The sequence below is a fragment of the Bombina bombina genome, chromosome 11, assembly GCF_027579735.1.
Source record: "Bombina bombina isolate aBomBom1 chromosome 11, aBomBom1.pri, whole genome shotgun sequence".
Taxonomy (NCBI): domain Eukaryota; kingdom Metazoa; phylum Chordata; class Amphibia; order Anura; family Bombinatoridae; genus Bombina; species Bombina bombina.
Genome location: NC_069509.1, coordinates 128,163,103 through 128,184,926, shown reverse-complemented (window position 1 = coordinate 128,184,926; position 21,824 = coordinate 128,163,103). Strand labels below are relative to the sequence as shown.

The following is a 21,824-nucleotide window of genomic DNA, read 5'->3' as shown; positions in this document are numbered from 1 at the left end:
TTGTCTGTTAGAGACAGAGTCATGGACACTGAATCTATCTGGAAGCCTAAAAAGGTGACCCTTGTCTGAGGAATCAAACTTTTTGGTAAATTGATCCTCCAACCATGTTTCTGAAGAAACACTAGTTGATTCGTGGCAGATTCTGCAGAACGTAAAGACTGCGCTAGTACCAAGATATCGTACAAATAAGGAAACACCGCAATACCCTGTTCTCTGATTACAGAGAGTAGGGCACTTAGAACCTTTGAAAAGATTATTGGAGCTGTTGCTAGGCCAAATGAAAGAGAAACAAATTGGTAATGCTTGTCTAGAAAAGAGAATCTCAGAAACTGATAGTGTTCTGGATGAATCGGAATATGAAGGTATGCATCCTGCATGTCTATTGTGGACATATAATGTCCTCGCTGAACAAAAGGCAGAATAGTCCTTATAGTAACCATCTTGAAAGTTGGTACTCTTACATAACGATTCAAAATTTTCAAATCCAGAACTGGTCTGAATAAATTTTCCTTCTTTGGGACAATGAATAGGTTTGAATAAAACCCCAAACCTGGTTCCTGAAAAGGAACTGGCATGATTACCCCTGAAGACTCCAGGTCTGAAACACACTTCAGGAAAGCATGAGCTTTTACTGGATTTGCTGGGATACGCAAGAGAAAAAATCTCACAGGAGGTCTTACTCGGAATCCTATTCGAGACCCTTGAGAGACAATGCTCTGAATCCATTGATTTTGAACAGAATTTATCCAAATATCCTTGAAAAACCTTAATCTGCAGCTACCAGCTGAGCTGGAATGAGGGCCGCACCTTTATGCGGACTTAGGGGCCGACTTTGGTTTCTTAAATTACTTGGATTTATTCCAATTTGAGGAAGGCTTCCAATTGGAAACAGATTCCTTGGGGGAAGATTGAGTTTTTGTTCCTTATTTTGACGAAAGGAACGAAAACGGTTAGAAGCCTTAGATTTACCCTTAGGTTTTTTATCCTGAGGCAGAAAAACTCCCTTTCCCCCAGTGACAGTTGAAATAATAGAATCCAACTGAGAACCAAATAAATTATTACTTTGGAAAGAAAGAGATAGTAATCTAGATTTAGATGTCATATCAGCATTCCAAGATTTAAGCCACAAAGCTCTTCTAGCTACTATATCTAAAGACATGGATCTAACATCAATTTTGATAATAACAAAAATGGCATCACAAATAAAATGATTAGCATATTGCAGTAAGCGAATAATGCTAGATATGTCAGAATCCAATTCTTGTTGCGCTAAATTCTCCAACCAGAAAGTTGATGCAGCCGCAACATCAGCCAAAGAAATAGCAGGTCTGAGAAGATGACCTGAACATAAATAGGCCTTCCTTAGATAAGATTCAAGCTTCCTATTTAAATGATCCTTAAAGGAAGTACTATCATTCATAGGAATAGTGGTACGTTTAGCAAGAGTAGAAATAGCCCCATCAACTTTGGGGATTTTTTCCCAAAACTCTATAGAATTTGCTGGTAAAGGATACAATTTTTTAAACCTTGAAGAAGGAATAAAAGAAGTACCTGGCTTATTCCATTCCTTGGAAATCATATCAGAAATAGCCTCAGGAATAGGGAAAACCCCTGGAGAAACCACAGGAGGTTTAAAAACAGCATTTAAACGTTTATTAGACTGAACGTCAAGAGGACTGGTTACCGCAATATCCAAAGTAATTAACACTTCTTTTAATAAAGAACGCATATACTCTATTTTAAATAAATAAGTAGATTTGTCAGTGTCAATGTCTGAGGAAGGATCTTCTGTATCAGATAGATCCTCATCAGAAGAGGAAAAATTATTATGTTGTTGGTCATTTGAAATTTCATCAACTGAATGAGAAGTTTTAAAAGACCTTTTACGTTTATTAGAAGGTGGAAATGCAGACAAAGCCCTCTGGATAGAATCAGAAACAAATTCTTTAAAATTCATAGGTATATCATGTACATTAGAAGTTGAAGGAACTGCAACTGGCAATGTACTACTACTGATGGACACACTAACTGCATGTAAAAGTTTATCATAACTATTACAAATGACATTCGGCGAAATAATTTCCACAATCTTACAACAAATGCACTTGGCTTTGGTAGAACCGTTGTCAGGCAGCAATGTTCCAGCAGAAACGCCTGAGGCAGGATCAGATTGAAACATCTTGCAAAATGTAAAAGAAAAAGCATATAAAGCAAAATTATCAATTTCCTTATATGACAGTTTCAGGAATGGGAAAAAATGCAAATAGCATAGCCCTCTGATAGAGAAAAAGGCAAGAGGCAAACATTAATGGGGTATTAAAATAATGAAAAAGTTTGGCGCCAAGTATGACGCACAACGTAACTGAAAACTTTTTTGGCGCCAATAATAACCGGAAATGACACTCTCGTCATTAATGACGCAATAATGTGCAAGGCTTCGGCGTCAACTATGACACAGAAAATTACAAAGTTGCGTTATAGATATATCGCCCGCAATTTGCAAGAAGTAGTCAATTGAAAAAAGACTAAACCCCAGGTAAGGGGAAAAAAAAAAATTAACATTTTTTTATATTCCCCAAATATGAAACTGACAGTCTGCAGAAGGAAATACATGAACCTTACTCATGGCAAATATAAGTACAATACATATATTAAGAACTTTATATAAATGCATAAAGTGCCAAACCATAGCTGAGAGTGTCTTAAGTAATGAAAACATACTTACCAAAAGACACCCATCCACATTTAGCAGATAGCCAAACCAGTACTAAAACAGTTATTAGTAGAGGTAATGGTAAATTGAGAGTATATCGTCGATCTGAAAAGGGACGTAGGAGATGAATCTCTACGATCGATAACAGAGAACTTATGAAATAGACCCCCGTTAGGGAAATCATCGTATTCAAATAAGTGATACTCCCTTCACGTCCCTCTGACATTCGCTGTACTCTGAGAGGAATCGTGCTTCAACAATGCTGAGAAGCGCATATCAACGTAGAAATCTTAGCACAAACTTACTTCACCACCTCCATAGGAGGCAAAGTTTGTAAAACTGAATTGTGGGTGTGGTGAGGGGTGTATTTATAGGCATTTTGAAGTTTAGGAAACTTTGCCCCTCCTGGTAGGATTGTATATCTCATACGTCACTAGCTCTTGGACTCTTACCAATTACATGAAAGAAACATACTTGCCGAAAGACACCCATCCACATATAGAAGATAGCCAAACCAGTACTGAAAAAGTATCAGCCGAGGTAATGGTATATAAGAGTATATCGTAGATCTAAAAAGGGAGGTAGGAGATGAATCCCTACGACCGATAACAGAGATTTTTTGAAAAGATTTCCGGCAAGGAAAACCATAAAATCAATAGGCAATACTCCCTTCACATCCCTCTGACAAATGCTGTACTCAGAGGAATTTGGCTTCAAAATGCTTAGAAGCGCTTATCATAGAAGAAATCAAGGACAAACTTACTTCACCACCTCCATAGGAGGCAAAGTTTATAGGCATTTTGAGGTTTGGGAAACTTTACCCCTTCTGGTAGGATTGTACCCCTTAAAGAGATATAAATATATAAAAAATAAAAAGACACTGAGGCTAAAACACAAAAGATAATACGTATTAATTGAACTCTTTAACCTCTTCCCGACGTTAGGACGTTCCATGCCGTCCTAACTACACTGGGCTTTATCGTTGTTAGGACAACATGGAATGTCCTAGCCATTTGGCTGTACTGAAGCCAACGGCACTTTGGGAATGGGATAGCGGTCTGGAGGGCGTGCCCCCCCACCCAATCCCATCATTGAAATCTTGCGATAGCATGCACAATTGCATGATTTCCATTTGTTTACATAAGAATGTTGTTCCGAGGTAGACAAATTAGCCCGGTCATGAAAGGGTTAAAGATGCAAAGTAAATAAACCTATTAATGACCCATAAAAAAAAAGACCAGCTCTGTATTTGTGACTACTAACAAGGGGAGTCCATATAAATTAACATTATACTTACATTGGTAGGAGACACTCCTATAAAGTCCCTATCCTCTATGATTTCCACCATTCTTTCTTAATGTCCTCCACAACTTTAACCCCAAAATGCCAGGGCCAAGTGTTTTGCATAGAGATGTGAGTTCAAGGGATGAATTGGATCATATGGGACTGCCTACGATGCTAGGCACGCTCCCCAGGCGAAAATCCTGTTCAGAAAGCACAGGAGGCTGCAGAACACCAGATCGATTAGGACGTTCCATGCCATCCTAACGGCGTTAAGGGGTTAAGTACTAAATATCAAAGGAATAACAAACAAAAAAAAGCATACATCCTAGAGATTGGTTAAGGTGTCGTCATTTTGGTACATACCTGGTGTGCTGTTAGTAGAATTTGTAGATGCATTTAAGACCATGTTATCCTAAAAGAGAAAAAAAGAGAAAAAAAAAAGGTAAGTTTATTTACCAAATGTTAATACTTGTCTAACTATATATTTAGCAGTGAGCTTAAAAAAGGCTAAAGTGTAAGAGGGCAGGAAAGAGTTACATAAATCAAGTGATTAAAACATATACTTCATTCAATGACAGTATAGGGCTCGATTTATCAAGCCCTTCGCATGCAGGTTTCTCAAGAGAACCTGCAGTCAGTATTTATCAAGCAGCGGTCATCAGAACGCTGCTTCCTAGACTCTTCTCCGCCTCTTAGGTGGAGAATTTCAATCTCCCTGATTTCATCCAACCGGGGAGATTGACAGCTCCTGCCCAATCGTGATTGGCTGTGTACGGGCAGAATTACATGCTAGTGCAAAAACATAATTTATGCTTACCTGATAAATTCCTTTCTCCTGTAGTGTGGTCAGTCCACGGGTCATCATTACTTCTGGGATATTAACTCCTCCCCAACAGGAAGTGCAAGAGGATCACCCAGCAGAGCTGCTATATAGCTCCTCCCCTCTACGTCACACCCAGTCATTCGACCAAGAACCAACGAGAAAGGAGAAGCTAAAGGGTGCAGTGGTGACTGGAGTATAATTTAAAAATTTAGACCTGCCATAAAAAAAACAGGGCGGGCCGTGGACTGACCACACTACAGGAGAAAGGAATTTATCAGGTAAGCATAAATTATGTTTTCTCCTGTTAAGTGTGGTCAGTCCACGGGTCATCATTACTTCTGGGATACCAATACCAAAGCAAAAGTACACGGATGACGGGAGGGACAGGCAGGATCTTTATACAGAAGGAACCACTGCCTGAAGAACCTTTCTCCCAAAAATAGCCTCCGAAGAAGCAAAAGTGTCAAATTTGTAAAATTTGGAAAAAGTATGAAGCGAAGACCAAGTTGCAGCCTTGCAAATCTGTTCAACAGAGGCCTGATTCTTAAAGGCCCAAGTGGAAGCCACAGCTCTAGTGGAATGAGCTGTAATTCTTTCAGGAGGCTGCTGTCCAGCAGTCTCATAAGCTAAACGTATTATGCTACGAAGCCAAAAAGAGAGAGAGGTAGCAGAAGCTTTTTGACCTCTCCTCTGACCAGAATAAACGACAAACAGGGAAGACGTTTGTCGAAAGTCTTTAGTTGCCTGTAAATAAAATTTTAGGGCACGAACTACATCCAGATTGTGCAGAAGACGTTCCTTCTTTGAAGAAGGATTTGGACACAAGGATGGAACAACAATCTCTTGATTGATATTCCTGTTAGTGACTACCTTAGGTAAGAACCCAGGTTTAGTACGCAGAACTACCTTATCCGAGTGAAAAATCAGATAAGGAGAATCACAATGTAAGGCTGATAACTCAGAGACTCTTCGAGCCGAGGAAATAGCCATTAAGAACAGAACTTTCCAAGATAACAACTTTATATCAATGGAATGGAGGGGTTCAAACGGAACGCTCTGTAAAACGTTAAGAACAAGGTTTAAACTCCATGGCGGAGGAAAAGTTTTAAACACAGGCTTAATCCTGGCCAAAGCCTGACAAAAAGCCTGAACGTCTGGAACTTCTGACAGACGTTTGTGTAACAGAATGGACAGAGCTGAGATCTGTCCCTTTAAGGAACTAGCGGATAAACCCTTTTCTAAACCTTCTTGTAGAAAAGACAATATCCTAGGAATCCTAACCTTACTCCAAGAGTAACCTTTGGATTCACACCAATATAGATATTTACGCCATATTTTATGGTAAATCCTTCTGGTAACAGGCTTCCTAGCCTGTATTAAGGTATCAATTACTGACTCAGAAAATCCACGTTTTGATAAAATCAAGCGTTCAATTTCCAGGCAGTCAGCTTCAGAGAAATTAGATTTTGATGTTTGAAGGGACCCTGAATCAGAAGGTCCTGTCTCAGAGGCAGAGACCAAGGTGGACAGGATGACATGTCCACTAGATCTGCATACCAGGTCCTGCGTGGCCACGCAGGCGCTATTAGAATCACTGATGCTTTCTCCTGTTTGATCCTGGCAATCAATCGAGGAAGCATCGGGAAGGGTGGAAACACATAAGCCTTCCCGATGGTCCAAGGTGCTGTCAAAGCATCCACCAGGGCCGCTCCCGGATCCCTGGATCTGGACCCGTAACGAGGAAGCTTGGCGTTCTGTCGAGACGCCATGAGATCTATTTCTGGTTTGCCCCAACGTCGAAGTATTTGGGCAAAGACTTCCGGATGAAGTTCCCACTCCCCCGGATGAAAAGTCTGACGACTTAGGAAATCCGCCTCCCAGTTCTCCACTCCCGGAATGTGGATTGCTGATAGATGGCAAGAGTGAGACTCTGCCCAGCGAATTATCTTTGATACTTCCATCATCGCTAGGGAGCTTCTTGTCCCTCCTTGATGGTTGATGTAAGCTAGAGTCGTGATGTTGTCCGACTGAAACCTGATGAACCCCCGCGTTGTTAACTGGGGCCAAGCCAGAAGGGCATTGAGAACTGCTCTCAATTCCAGAATGTTAATTGGCAGGAGACTCTCCTCCTGAGTCCAAGATCCCTGAGCCTTCAGGGAATTCCAGACAGCGCCCCAACCTAGCAGGCTGGCGTCTGTTACAATCGTCCAATCTGGCCTGCTGAATGGCATCCCCCTGGACAGATGTGGTCGAGAAAGCCACCATAGAAGAGAATTTCTGGTCTCTTGATCCAGATTCAGAGTAGGGGACAAATCTGAGTAATCCCCATTCCACTGACTTAGCATGCACAATTGCAGCGGTCTGAGGTGTAGGCGTGCAAAAGGTACTATGTCCATTGCCGCTACCATTAAGCCGATCACCTCCATGCATTGAGCCACTGACGGGTGTTGAATGGAATGAAGGACACGGCAAGCGTTTTGAAGTTTTGTTAACCTGTCTTCTGTCAGGTAGATCTTCATTTCTACAGAATCTATAAGAGTCCCCAAGAAGGGAACTCTTGTGAGTGGAAAAAGAGAACTCTTCTTTTCGTTTACCTTCCACCCATGCGATCTTAGAAATGCCAGTACTAACTCTGTATGAGACTTGGCAGTTTGAAAGCTTGAAGCTTGTATCAGAATGTCGTCTAGGTATGGAGCTACCGAAATTCCTTGCGGTCTTAGCACCGCCAGAAGAGCCCCCAGAACCTTTGTGAAGATTCTTGGAGCCGTAGCGGAACCGGATGGATCACTCCCATTAGTAAAAGATCTTGTACGCAGCGTAGAAACGCCTCCTTTATTTGGTTTGTTGACAACCTTGACAGATGGAATCTCCCCTTTGGGGGAGAGGATTTGAAGTCCAGAAGATATCCCTGAGATATGATCTCTAACGCCCAGGGATCCTGGACATCTCTTGCCAAAGCCTGGGCGAAGAGAGAAAGTCTGCCCCCCACTAGATCCGTTCCCGGATCGGGGGCCCTCAATTCATGCTGTCTTAGGGGCAGCAGCAGGTTTTCTGGCCTGCTTGCCCTTGTTCCAGGACTGGTTAGGTCTCCAGCTTTGTCTGTAACGAGCAACAGCTCCTTCCTGTTTTGGTGCAGAGGAAGTTGATGCTGCTCCTGCCTTGAAATTACGAAAGGAACGAAAATTAGACTGTCTAGCCCTAGGTTTGGCTCTGTCTTGAGGCAGGGCATGGCCTTTACCTCCTGTAATGTCAGCGATCATTTCTTTCAAACCGGGCCCGAATAAGGTCTGCCCTTTGAAAGGTATGTTAAGTAACTTAGATTTAGAAGTAACGTCAGCTGACCAGGATTTTAGCCACAGTGCTCTGCGTGCCTGAATGGCGAATCCGGAATTCTTAGCCGTAAGTTTAGTTAAATGTACTACGGCATCTGAAACAAATGAATTAGCTAGCTTAAGTGTTTTAAGCCTGTTTGAAATCTCTTCGATAGTAATTGAGTCAAGAGTCTCTTCCAGAGACTCGGACCAAAAAGCGGCCGCAGCCGTGACAGACGCAATACATGCAAGGGGTTGCAATATAAAACCTTGTTGAACAAACATTTTCTTAAGGTAACCCTCTAATTTTTTATCCATTGGATCTGAAAAGGCACAGCTATCCTCCACCGGGATAGTGGTACGCTTAGCCAGAGTAGAAACCGCTCCCTCCACCTTAGGGATCGTCTGCCATAAGTCCCGTGTGGTGGCGTCTATTGGGAACATTTTTCTAAATACAGGAGGGGGGGAAAAGGGTACACCGGGCCTATCCCACTCCTTAGTAATTATCTCTGTAAGCCTCTTAGGTATAGGAAATACGTCAGTACTCGCCGGTACCGCATAGTATCTATCCAGCCTACATAATTTCTCTGGGATTGCAACGGTGTTACAATCATTCAAAGCCGCTAATACCTCCCCTAGTAGAACGCGGAGGTTTTCAAGCTTAAACTTAAAATTAGAAATGTCTGAGTCCACTCTATTGGGATCAGAACCGTCACCTGCAGATTGAAGCTCTCCGTCCTCATGTTCCGCATACTGTGACCCAGTATCTGACATGGCCCTAGTATTATCAGCGCACTCTGTTCTCACCCCAGAGTGGTCACGCTTCCCTCTAAGTTCTGGTAATTTAGACAAAACTTCAGTCATAACATTAGCCATGTCCTGCAATGTGATTTGTAATGGCCGCCCTGAAGTACTCGGCGTTACCATATCACGCACCTCCCGAGCGGGAGATGCAGGTACTGACACGTGAGGGGAGTTAGTCGGCATAACTCTCCTCTCGTTGTCTGGTGAATGATGTTCAATTTGTACAGATTGACTTTTATTTAAAGTAGCATCAATGCAATTAGTACATAAATTTCTATTGGGCTCCACTTTGGCTTTAGCACATATAGCACAGAGATATTCCTCTGAGTCAGACATGTTAAACACACTAGCAATTAAACCAGCAACTTGGAAATACTTTTCAATTTAATTTTCAATAGTATGAAAAAAACGTACTGTGCCTTTAAGAAGCACAGAAAGTTATGACAGTTGAGTAACAATAAAACGGATAAACTATAAAATCAAATTCTTTCCGGTAAAAATACAAATTTAGCAAAGGATTGCCCCCATTAGCAATGGATAACTAACCCTTAAATAGCAGAAAAAATGTACAGAATATAACGTTTTTTATCACAGTCAAAGCACTATCTCACAGGTCTGCTGTGAGTGATTACCTCCCTCAAAATAACTTTTGAAGACCCTTGAGCTCTGTAGAGACGAACCGGATCATGCAGGGAAGAAAAACAGACTTGTGACTGAATTCCTGATGCGTAGTAAAAGCGCCAAATTAAGCCCCTCCCCCTCACACACAACAGTGAGGGAGATCAGTAAACTGTCATAAATTAAATAAAATGCCCCCCAAGTGGATAATTAGTGCCCAACACAATTTTTCACCCAGTACCTCAGAAAATTAAACGATTTAACATGCCAGCAAAACGTTTAACCTCAAATAAATAAATTGTCACAGAAAACCTACTGCTAGCCGTTCTCACTGCAATATAGGCTAAGGTTTTATTCATACAGTATCATTCCAGTGAAGTGCCATTCCCCAGAATACTGAAGTGAAAATATACATACATGACAGCCTGATACCAGTTACTACTACTGCATTTAAGGATGAACTTACTTTATATAGGTATTTGCAGTATTTTCTAGTCAATTCCATTCTCAGAAAATAATATGCTGCTACATACCTCTTTGCAGGTGAACCTGCCCGCTGTCCCCTGATCTGAAGTATACCTCACCCCTCAGATGGCCGAGAACAGCAACATGATCTTAACTACTCCGGTTAAAATCATATAGAAACTCAGGTAGATTCTTCTTCAAATTCTCCCTGAGAATGAACAACACACTCCGGTGCTGTTTTAAAATAACAAACTTTTGATTGAAGTTATAAAAACTAAGTAAAATCACCACAGTCCTCTCACACATCCTATCTATTAGTTGGGTGCAAGAGAATGACTGGGTGTGACGTAGAGGGGAGGAGCTATATAGCAGCTCTGCTGGGTGATCCTCTTGCACTTCCTGTTGGGGAGGAGTTAATATCCCAGAAGTAATGATGACCCGTGGACTGACCACACTTAACAGGAGAAATAGCGTTTGCGTGCAATATTAAATTCCTGCAGCGGTTTGCTGCCCACCAGAAGCGAGCTGTGGCGGACAGGGGGCTAATATATACACCACTGTCCGTCCCAGCTTAATAAATCGAGCCCATAGTTTCAGATGTTTAGAAATGCTGGTCTCAATCTCTTTTGTATACTGCAAATAGAGAACAAAGTGACTTCCTTAATTGTAGTTATATGAAACATGGCAAAAATGTTTATCTGTACTCACTATTCAGTATTGGATGCTACACTCCAATGGACTGCTCTTAGTGACTGTTGTGCGTTTGCAGACCCTCTTAACCAAGTCGCCAAGCTCAGGATCGGAGGATGCAGAGATTACCGGCCACAGTTCGGTTCTTTACAAACAGAAGCCCCACTGACTCACGTGGGGAATTCAAATGAGCAACACGTTCCAAATTGTCTCCTTGTCAAGCCTTGTTCATCAATATCACTTTATGTAGCTTTTTCCTGCCCTCTGATACATTTCTAAATATATCGTTAGATTTGTTGCATTTTCCTTTGGATATAGGGGATCCGCTAATTTAGTGGTGCTTGTGTACAATAGCCAGTGCTTTTTTCCTTTATTTTTTTTGCATAGGTGTCAGGAGCACTAAATGGCAGAAATTAGTGCTACCATCTAGTGATCTTGTAAATGGATAGAATTATTGGAAAACAGCTGCCATATAGTGCTCCAGACACGTGCAGGTTCCTGAGTTTACATCCCTGCTTATAAACAAAACGGTTTAATAGTGCATGCAATTTTAAACAAAAATTATTAATTTACTTCTATCTGAATCACAAGTTGTTTTTTTTTGTAGCATTGCTTGCATATGAATGTGTTTATCCCCGGCAAAAGGGATTAGACAAATTTAAAGTCATCTCCAGAGCAGCAATGTACTTCTGGTAGCTAACTAAACACATCTAGTGAGCCACTGACATTTGTGTCTAGCAACAAATTGCCAGCTAGCTCCCAGTAGTGAACTGCAGCTCCTGAGTCTACCCAAGGATGTTTTTCAACAAAGGATACTGAAAGAAGAAAGACAATGTGGTAATAGAGGCAAACTTAAAAATCGCTACTCTATATGAATTGCAAAAAGTTACATTTTAGATAAATCAAGCTTTGGAAGAAATCTCCTGTAGTAAAGTTTGTAGTGTTAAAAAGGGTCAGTCTACCTCCAATTGTTATTGTTTAAACTGATAGATAATCCCTTTATAACCCATTTGCATAACCAACACGGTTATATTAATATACTTTTTACCTCTGATTACCTTGTATCTAAGCCTCTGCAGGCTGCCCCCTTATTTCAGTTCTTTTGACAGACTTGCATTTTAGCCAAATCGGTGCCCTCTCATAATTAACTCTACGTGCGTGAGCACGTTATCTATATGGCACACATGAACTAACACCCTCTAGCTGTGGAAAAACTGTCAAAATGCAGCGAGATGAGAGGCGGCCTTCAAGGGCTTAGAAATTAGCAAATGAGCCAACCTAGCTTTAGCTTTCAGCTAAGAATACCAAGAGAATAGAGCAAATTTGATAAAAGTGAATTGTAAAGTTGTTTAAAATTGCATGCCCTATCTGAATCATGAAAGTTTAAAGGGACAGTAAAATTGGAGTTTTTTTTATGAGTCAGCACTCAAAAGAACTGAAGTGGGCAGTCTGCAGAGGCTTAGATACATAGGTAATCACAGATGTAAAAAAAAATAATAAAGTATATTAATATAACTGTGTTGGTTATGCATAACTGGGGAATAGGTAATAAAGGGATTATCTAAATAAAGAATACAAATTCTAGAGAAGACTGTCACTTTAAGCTAGTGCAGTGCATCCCAGTCCTAACCAAGAGAGGGTTGATGAGACTAAAACCTCCTCAATGCCTTAGGCTTAAAATGTTCCAGAATACTAGAACTTGAGATAAATATTATAGAGGCTTCAATAAATTCACCAGATAGTGTAGAAGTGCACCAAGAGGGATTTATTTAACTCAAACATTGCTACTTTTCATTGCCACTGTCTGGAGGTTTTCTTGCGCTTATGTTGCCAATTCTTATTACCTTGGGAAATAGTTTGATAAAGTGGGTCTGCACATTTTGAGAATGTTATTATGGTAGGACATATTGTTTACTAACTGGAGTATGTGATCTGCTGCAAAAACAAAAATATGATTTTATTTCAACTCAAAAAAAAAAAAATTCACAAAAAATAAACTAATATCAAAGAGGACAAAAAAAAATGCTCATGTAAACTGGGAAGAAATTTGCATTTAAACAAGGTTTGAGTCTACCTTTGGCTTGTTAGGATGCGCTTTAGGGCTCGTTTGTGGCAAAGAATTACCAAAGATATCGCTGCCCTTCCCTCCTGGAGGATTAGTTTTTGTCGCTGTTTGGGCTGGTGTTGAATCCTGGAATATCCCACTAGTTTTTCCACCTGTTAAGACAAAATAGTTAAGTAAGAAAAAAAGACACAGGTATGACAGATTGTCCTTATAGAACTCATTCTTTATGAGAAGCCCTCTATACTAAAATGTTACACTGTAGTGTTAATGATAAAATACGTCAAAAAAATCCAAGCTGTCCCTTTTTACAGAAAATTAGGTGCCTTGCAACGGCTTCCTTAAAACGTATACTAAACTCAGATTTTTTTCTTTCATGATTCAGATAGAGCATGCAGTTTTAAGCAATTTTCTTATTTACTTCTTCATTGTAATCGTATCTTTATTTGATAAAAGCAGGAATGATGAAAGCTTTGGGGGAAAAAACAATTTATGCTTACCTGATAAATCCCTTTCTCCTGTAGTGTAGTCAGTCCACGGGTCATCCATTACTTATGGGATTATGTCTCCTCCCTAACAGGAAGTGCAAGAGGATCACCCAAGCAGAGCTGCTATATAGCTCCTCCCCTCTACGTCATACCCAGTCATTCGACCAAAAACCAAACGAGAAAGGAGAAACTATAGGGTGCAGTGGTGACTGGAGTATAATTTAAAATTTAGACCTGCCATAAAAACAGGGCGGGCCGTGGACTGACTACACTACAGGAGAAAGGAATTTATCAGGTAAGCATAAATTATGTTTTCTCCTGTTAAGTGTAGTCAGTCCACGGGTCATCCATTACTTATGGGATACCAATACCAAAGCTAAAAGTACACGGATGACGGGAGGGACAGGCAGGATCTTTACACGGAAGGAACCACTGCCTGAAGAACCTTTCTCCCAAAAACAGCCTCAGAAGAAGCAAAAGTGTCAAATTTGTAAAATTTCGAAAAGGTGTGAAGTGAAGACCAAGTTGCAGCCTTGCAAATCTGTTCAGAGGCCTCATTTTTAAAGGCCCAGGTGGAAGCCACAGCTCTAGTAGAATGAGCTGTAATTCTTTCAGGAGGCTGCTGTCCAGCAGTCTCATAGGCTAAACGTATTATGCTACGAAGCCAGAAAGAGAGAGAGGTAGCCGAAGCTTTGTGACCTCTCCTCTGTCCAGAATAAACGACAAACAGGGAAGAAGTTTGGCGAAAATCTTTAGTTGCCTGCAAATAAAATTTCAGGGCACGGACGACGTCCAGATTGTGCAGAAGTTGTTCCTTCTTTGAAGAAGGGTTAGGGCACAATGATGGAACAACAATCTCTTGATTGATATTCCTGTTAGTGACTACCTTAGGTAAGAACCCAGGTTTAGTACGCAGAACTACCTTGTCTGAATGAAAAATCAGATAAGGAGAATCACAATGTAAGGCCGATAACTCAGAGACTCTTCGAGCCGAGGAAATAGCCATCAAGAACAGAACTTTCCAAGATAACAGCTTGATATCAATGGAATGAAGGGGTTCAAACGGAACACCCTGTAAAACGTTAAGAACTAAGTTTAAGCTCCACGGCGGAGCAACAGTTTTAAACAAACACAGGCTTAATCCTAGCCAAAGCCTGACAAAAAGCTTGAACGTCTGGAACTTCTGACAGATGTTTGTGTAAAAGGATGGACAGAACTGAGATCTGTCCCTTTAAAGAACTAGCAGATAAACCCTTTTCTAAACCTTCTTGTAGAAAAGACAATATCCTAGGAATCCTAACCTTACTCCATGAGTAACTCTTGGATTCGCACCAATGCAAGTATTTACGCCATATTTTATGGTAAATTTTCCTGGTAACAGGTTTCCTAGCCTGTATTAAGGTATCAATGACTGACTCTGAGAATCCACGCTTTGATAGAATCAAGCGTTCAATATCCATGCAGTCAGTCTCAGAAATTAGATTTGGATGTTTGAAAGGACCCTGAATCAGAAGGTCCTGTCTCAGAGGCAGAGACCATTGTGGACAGGACGACATGTCCACTAGATCTGCATACCAGGTCCTGCGTGGCCACGCAGGCGCTATTAGAATCACCGATGCTCTCTCCTGTTTGATTCTGGCAATCAATCGAGGAAGCATCGGGAAGGGTGGAAACACATAAGCCATGTTGAAGACCCAAGGTGCTGTCAGAGCATCTATCAGCACCGCTCCCGGGTCCCTGGACCTGGATCCGTAACAAGGAAGTTTGGCGTTCTGGCGAGACGCCATGAGATCCAGATCTGGTTTGCCCCAACGCCGAAGCAGTTGGGCAAATACCTCCGGATGAAGTTCCCACTCCCCCGGATGAAAAGTCTGGCGACTTAGGAAATCCGCCTCCCAGTTCTCCACTCCTGGGATGTGGATCGCTGATAGGTGGCAAGAGTGAGACTCTGCCCAGCGAATTATCTTTGAGACTTCCATCATCGCTAGGGAACTCCTTGTCCCTCCCTGATGGTTGATGTAAGCCACAGTCGTGATGTTGTCCGACTGGAACCTGATGAACCTCAGAGTTGCTAACTGAGGCCAAGCCAGAAGAGCATTGAAAACCGCTCTTAATTCCAGAATGTTTATTGGAAGGAGACTCTCCTCCTGAGTCCATGATCCCTGAGCCTTCAGGGAATTCCAGACAGCGCCCCAACCTAGCAGGCTGGCGTCTGTTGTTACAATCGTCCAATCTGGCCTGCTGAAGGGCATCCCCCTGGACAGATGTGGCCGAGAAAGCCACCATAGAAGAGAATCTCTGGTCTCTTGATCCAGATTCAGCATAGGGGACAAATCTGAGTAATCCCCATTCCATTGACCTAGCATGCATAATTGCAGTGGTCTGAGATGCAGGCGTGCAAAAGGAACTATGTCCATTGCCGCTACCATTAAGCCGATTACCTCCATGCATTGAGCCACTGACGGGCGTTGAATGGAATGAAGGACACGGCAAGCATTTAGAAGTTTTGTTGACCTGGTCTCTGTCAGGTAAATTTTCATTTCTACAGAATCTATAAGAGTCCCCAAGAAGGGAACTCTTGTGAGTGGCAATAGAGAACTCTTTTCTACGTTCACCTTCCACCCATGTGACCTTAGAAATGCCAGAACTAACTCTGTATGAGACTTGGCAGTTTGGAAACTTGACGCTTGTATCAGAATGTCGTCTAGGTATGGAGCTACCGATATTCCTCGCGGTCTTAGTACCGCCAGAAGAGAGCCCAGAACCTTTGTAAAGATTCTTGGAGCTGTAGCTAACCCGAAGGGAAGAGCTACAAACTGGTAATGCCTGTTTAGGAAGGCAAACCTTAGGTACCGATAATGATCTTTGTGAATCGGTATGTGAAGGTAGGCATCCTTTAAATCCACTGTGGTCATGTACTGACCCTTTTGGATCATAGGTAAGATTGTCCGAATAGTTTCCATTTTGAACGATGGAACTCTTAGGAATTTGTTTAGTATCTTTAAATCCAAGATTGGTCTGAAGGTTCCCTCTTTTTTGGGAACCACAAACAGATTTGAGTAAAACCCTTGTCCTTGTTCCGACCGCGGAACCGGGTGGATCACTCCCATTATTAAAAGGTCTTGTACACAGCGTAGAAACGCCTCTTTCTTTATCTGGTTTGCTGACAACCTTGAAAGATGAAATCTTCCCTTTGGAGGAGAAGCTTTGAATTCCAGAAGATATCCCTGAGATATGATCTCTAACGCCCAGGGATCCTGGACATCTCTTGCCCAAGCCTGGGCGAAGAGAGAAAGTCTGCCCCCCACTAGATCCGTTTGCGGATCGGGGGCCCTCACTTAATGCTGTCTTAGGGGCGGCAGCAGGCTTTCTGGCCTGCTTGCCCTTGTTCCAGGACTGTTTAGGTTTCCAGCCCTGTCTGTAGCGAGCAACAGTTCCTTCCTGTTTTGGAGCGGAGGAAGTTGATGCTGCTCCTGCCTTGAAGTTATGAAAAGGCACGAAAATTAGACTGTTTAGCCCTTGGTCTGGCTCTGTCTTGAGGCAGGGCATGGCCCTTACCTCCAGTAATGTCAGCGATAATCTCTTTCAAACCGGGCCCGAATAATGTTTGCCCTTTGAAAGGTATGTTAAGCAATTTAGATTTAGAAGTCACATCGGCTGACCAGGATTTAAGCCACAGCGCTCTGCGCGCTTGAATGGCGAATCCGGAGTTCTTAGCCGTAAGCTTAGTTAAGTGTACTACGGCATCAGAAATAAATGAATTAGCTAGCTTAAGGACTCTAAGCTTGTCTATAATCTCATCCAATGGAGCTGAGCTAATGGTCTCTTCCAGAGACTCAAACCAGAATGCCGCCGCAGCCGTGACAGGTGCAATGCATGCAAGGGGTTGTAATATAAAACCTTGTTGAACAAACATTTTCTTAAGGTAACCCTCTAACTTTTTATCCATTGGATCTGAAAAAGCACAGCTATCCTCCACCGGAATAGTGGTGCGCTTAGCCAGAGTAGAAACTGCTCCCTCCACCTTAGGGACCGTCTGACATAAGTCCCGTGTGGTGGCGTCTATTGGAAACATTTTTCTAAATATAGGAGGGGGTGAAAAAGGCACACCGGGTCTATCCCACTCCTTGTTAACAATTTCTGTAAGCCTTTTAGGTATAGGAAAAACGTCAGTACACGTCGGTACCGCAAAATATTTATCCAGCCTACATATTTTCTCTGGAATTGCAACCGTGTTACAATCATTCAGAGCCGCTAATACCTCCCCTAGTAATACACGGAGGTTCTCAAGCTTAAATTTAAAATTTGAAATGTCTGAGTCCAGTTTATTTGGATCAGATCCGTCACCCACAGAATGAAGCTCTCCGTCCTCATGTTCTGCCAATTGTGACGCAGTATCAGACATGGCTCTAATATTATCAGCGCACTCTGTTCTCACCCCAGAGTGATCGCGTTTACCCCTAAGTTCTGGCAATTTAGATAATACTTCAGTCATAACATTAGCCATGTCTTGCAAAGTGATTTGTAAGGGCCGCCCTGTTGTACTTGGCGCCACAATATCACGCACCTCCTGAGCGGGAGATGAAGGTACTGACACGTGAGGAGAGTTAGTCGGCATAACTTCCCCCTCGTTGTCTGGTGAAATTTTCTTTACATGTACAGATTGGCTTTTATTCAAAGTAGCATCAATGCAATTAGTACACAAATTTCTATTGGGCTCCACATTGGCCTTTAAACATATTGCACAAAGAGATTCCCCTGTGTCAGACATGTTTAAACAAACTAACTATTAGACTAGCAAGCTTGGAAAATACTTTTCAAATAAATTTACAAGCAATATAAAAAACGTTACTGTGCCTTTAAGAAGCACACAAAATCGTCACAGTTGAAATAACAATGAACCAAATTAGTTATAGCAACCAAATTTTCACAGTAAATGCATAAAGTTAGCAAAGGATTGCACCCACCAGCAAATGGATGATTAACCCCTTAGTACCCCAAAAACGGATAACAATTTAAAATAAGCGTTTTTATCACAGTCAAAGCACAGTCTCACAGGTCTGCTGTGAGTGATTACCTCCCTCAAAACAAGTTTTGGAGACCCCTGGGCTCTGTAGAGACGTCCTGGATCATGGAGGAAGAAATAGGAAGACTGTGACTGAATTTTTACTGCGCAATAAAGCGCCAAAATAGGCCCCTCCCACTCATAATACAACAGTGGGGAAGCTCAGTAAACTGATTTTATTCATAAATAAACGACAGCCATGTGGAAAAATAATGCCCATAAGGTTTTATCACCAAGTACCTCAGAGAAAAACGATTAACATGCCAGTAAACGTTTTAAATACAAAATTATGAAATGTTATTGAAAAGCCTGCTGCTAGTCGCTTTCACTGCAGTGGAGGCTTAAATATAAGTTAGATGTATACAGTATTTTCTTAGTGAAGTTCCATTCCCTAGAAATACCTCAGTGTAAATATACATACATATCAGCCTGATACCAGTCGCTATTACTGCATTTAAGGCTGCACTTACATTACATCGGTATCAGCAGTATTTTCTCAGTCAATTCTATTCCTTAGAAAATAATATACTGCAACATACCTCCTTGCAGGTGAACCCTGCCCGCTGTCCCCTGTTCTGAAGTACCTCACTCCTCAGAATGGCCGAGAAACAGCAAATGGATCTTAGTTACGACCGCTAAGATCATATACAAACTCAGGCAGATTCTTCTTCTAATGCTGCCTGAGAAAGAACAACACACTCCGGTGCTGTTTAAAATAAACTTTTGATTGAAGAAATAAAAACTAAGTATAACAACCACAGTCCTCTCACACGTCCTATTAGTTAGGTGCAAGAGAATGACTGGGTATGACGTAGAGGGGAGGAGCTATATAGCAGCTCTGCTTGGGTGATCCTCTTGCACTTCCTGTTAGGGAGGAGACATAATCCCATAAGTAATGGATGACCCGTGGACTGACTACACTTAACAGGAGAAAAAGCTGTAATCAAAATTCCTGTAGGAGGCCCTACTATGAAAAATGATATTTGGTTAATCCAAAAATCCTATACGGAGCAAAGTAGCAGGTGTGGGCACATCAAAGATTAAACGTACACCTGCCCAAGCCCACTAAATAAGGTATGCAAAATTGTATTCTGTATGTAGGCAAATATATCCTATAACACAATAGCATACAACACAATGGTCTAAGGTGATATAAACACAGGATATTACAAATGCAAAATTGTACAATACAATGTAAACAATATAGATAAATGGGTCACAACACCAGAAAACCCATCTATAAGAAAAATAAATCAGAAATCATACAAAACCAGTCCGTAAATGGGTAAGTGTTAAGGTCAAGTCCCAGGACAAATCCTTATGTACTGATGTAAGTCTTTCATGACATCCGATGGAAAACAGGCAGCACTGACTTCACCAAAGGTGATGGAGAAAAATTCTAGAAAAAACACAGGAAAGGAAAGAGGCGCCGTATGTGTGAATCCGTATTACCAACTCGACATCTACACACAAGAGACACAGGGTACTCACATGGTAAGAAGGCAGTCTTTTGTGCCAATAGGAGCGGGCTGGTTTTCTAGACAGCAGACCAGCTAGCTGAACACAGGCATAACCCGGACACAATGTAATTACCCCCAGGAGAATGGCAAGGCTCAGATGAATCCAATCCCCAGAGTCAGGAGGCAATTAGGGAAATATAGCAAAGGGAAGGATATACCAAAACCTTCCCAAGGTAGCTAAGTAACAATGCACACAGCAATGAGAGTTAAAAACTTACAAAGTTTGTTTAATAAAATAATGAATAAAACAAAGTTAAAAACTCCTCATGCTGAAAATGTACATAAGTGCAGTAATGCAACGCGTTTCACGGATCAGTTTCATCAGGCATAAGAATATGGAATAAAATGAACCTTAAATAAGGCTACGCTACCATCCTAGTATATGATGACCCTCCCCCCCTCTAATTAGCACACAGGCCAATCAGAAACCCTTTGTCTCATCTGTATAACACCTGTCACACCTGTAAGAATAGGTAGTTCAAAATAAGAAACTAATAGTTATCATAGGTCATGAGCAATAAAGATAATAATAACAACAACATTGGCGATATTAGGTAAAAATCATTACCTTTCTTATAAGGGTAGTCTATTCTGGACAAATGCACCAGTCCAATGTACACAAATACTCATCGGTATTTATACGGGATCAGTGTTAGCTGAAGAAACGTCACGCACCTATATCTTCATAAGTGTCAAGCTATGTTTAAAAAGTAGCACTCATTTAGTGTGTTAATATACTATATGTAAGAGATTAGCAATCATATCATAAACTCATCTAAACTAGCTACACTGCAACAGTGAAAAACTTGCGTCATACCCTCGTAACCCTATAGGTCAATAATGCCGACTGACACTTATGAAGATATAGGTGCGTGACATTTCTTCAGCTAACACTGATCCCATATAAATACCGATGAGCATGTGTGTACATTGGACCGGTGCGTTTTTCACGAATAGACAACCCTTATAAGAAAGGTAGTGATTTTACCCAATATCGGTATTATTATTATCTTTATTGCTAATGACCTATGATATAACTATATTATTTTCTTATTTTGAACTACCTATTCTTTCAGGTGTGACAGGTGTTATACTGATGAGACAAAGGGTTTCTGATTGGCCTTTGTGCTAATTGGAGGAGGGAGGGTCATCATATACTAGGCTGGTAGCGTAGCCTTATTTAAGGGTCATTTTATACCATATTCTTATGCCTGATGAAACGGTTTGATCCGTGAAATGCATTGCATTACTGCACTTATGTACATTTTCAGCATGGAGTTGTTTTTAACTTTGTTTTATTCATTATTTTATTAAACAAACTTTGTAAGTTTTAACTCTCATTGCTGTGTGCACTGTTACTTCGCTACCTTGGGAAGGTTTTGGTATAGCCTTCCCTTTGCTATATTTCCCTAATTGCCTCCTGACTCTGGGGATTGGATTCATCTGAGCCTTGTCATCCACCTGGGGGTAATTACATTGTGTCCGGGTTATGCCTGTGTTCAGCTAGCTGGTCTGCTGTCTAGAAAACCAGCCCACTCCTATTGGCACAAGAGAGTGCCTTCTTACCATGTGAGTACCCTGTGTCTCTTGTGTGTAGATGTCGAGTTGGTCATACGGATTCACACATACAGCGCCTCTTTCCTTTCCTGTGTTTTTTTCTATGAAAGCTCTGGAGCCAGCCTATTTTAGATTCAGCACCTTTGTTGTGCTTGCCAATTGGATGGCTAAATGTAGCCACCAATCAGCAAGCGCTATCCAGAGTGCTGAACCAAAAATGAGCGAGCTCCAAAGCTTTCATTACTGCTTTTATCAAATAAAGATACCAAGAGAATGAACAAAATTTGATAATAGGAGTAAATTAGAAAGTTGCTTAAAATTGCATGCTCTATCCAAATCATGAAATAAAAAAAACAAAAAATTATGCTTACCTGATAATTTAATTTCCATCTGTGGGAGGATAGTCCACTGCTTCATTCATTAC

At 41.4% G+C, this 21,824-nt stretch overlaps 1 protein-coding gene across 1 annotated transcript in view; it reads right to left on the bottom strand.

Annotated features, from left to right (window-relative positions):
• The window catches only part of JPT2 (Jupiter microtubule associated homolog 2), a 72,930-nt gene that overhangs the window by 8,840 nt on the left and 42,266 nt on the right, over positions 1 to 21,824 (bottom strand). The window contains exons 3-4 of the mRNA XM_053694671.1: positions 12,783 to 12,925; positions 4,361 to 4,409 (exon numbers count right to left, since the gene is read on the bottom strand). Coding sequence (XP_053550646.1) covers positions 4,361 to 4,409; positions 12,783 to 12,925 — 192 coding nt within the window. The remainder of the gene's footprint in view (positions 1 to 4,360; positions 4,410 to 12,782; positions 12,926 to 21,824) is intronic.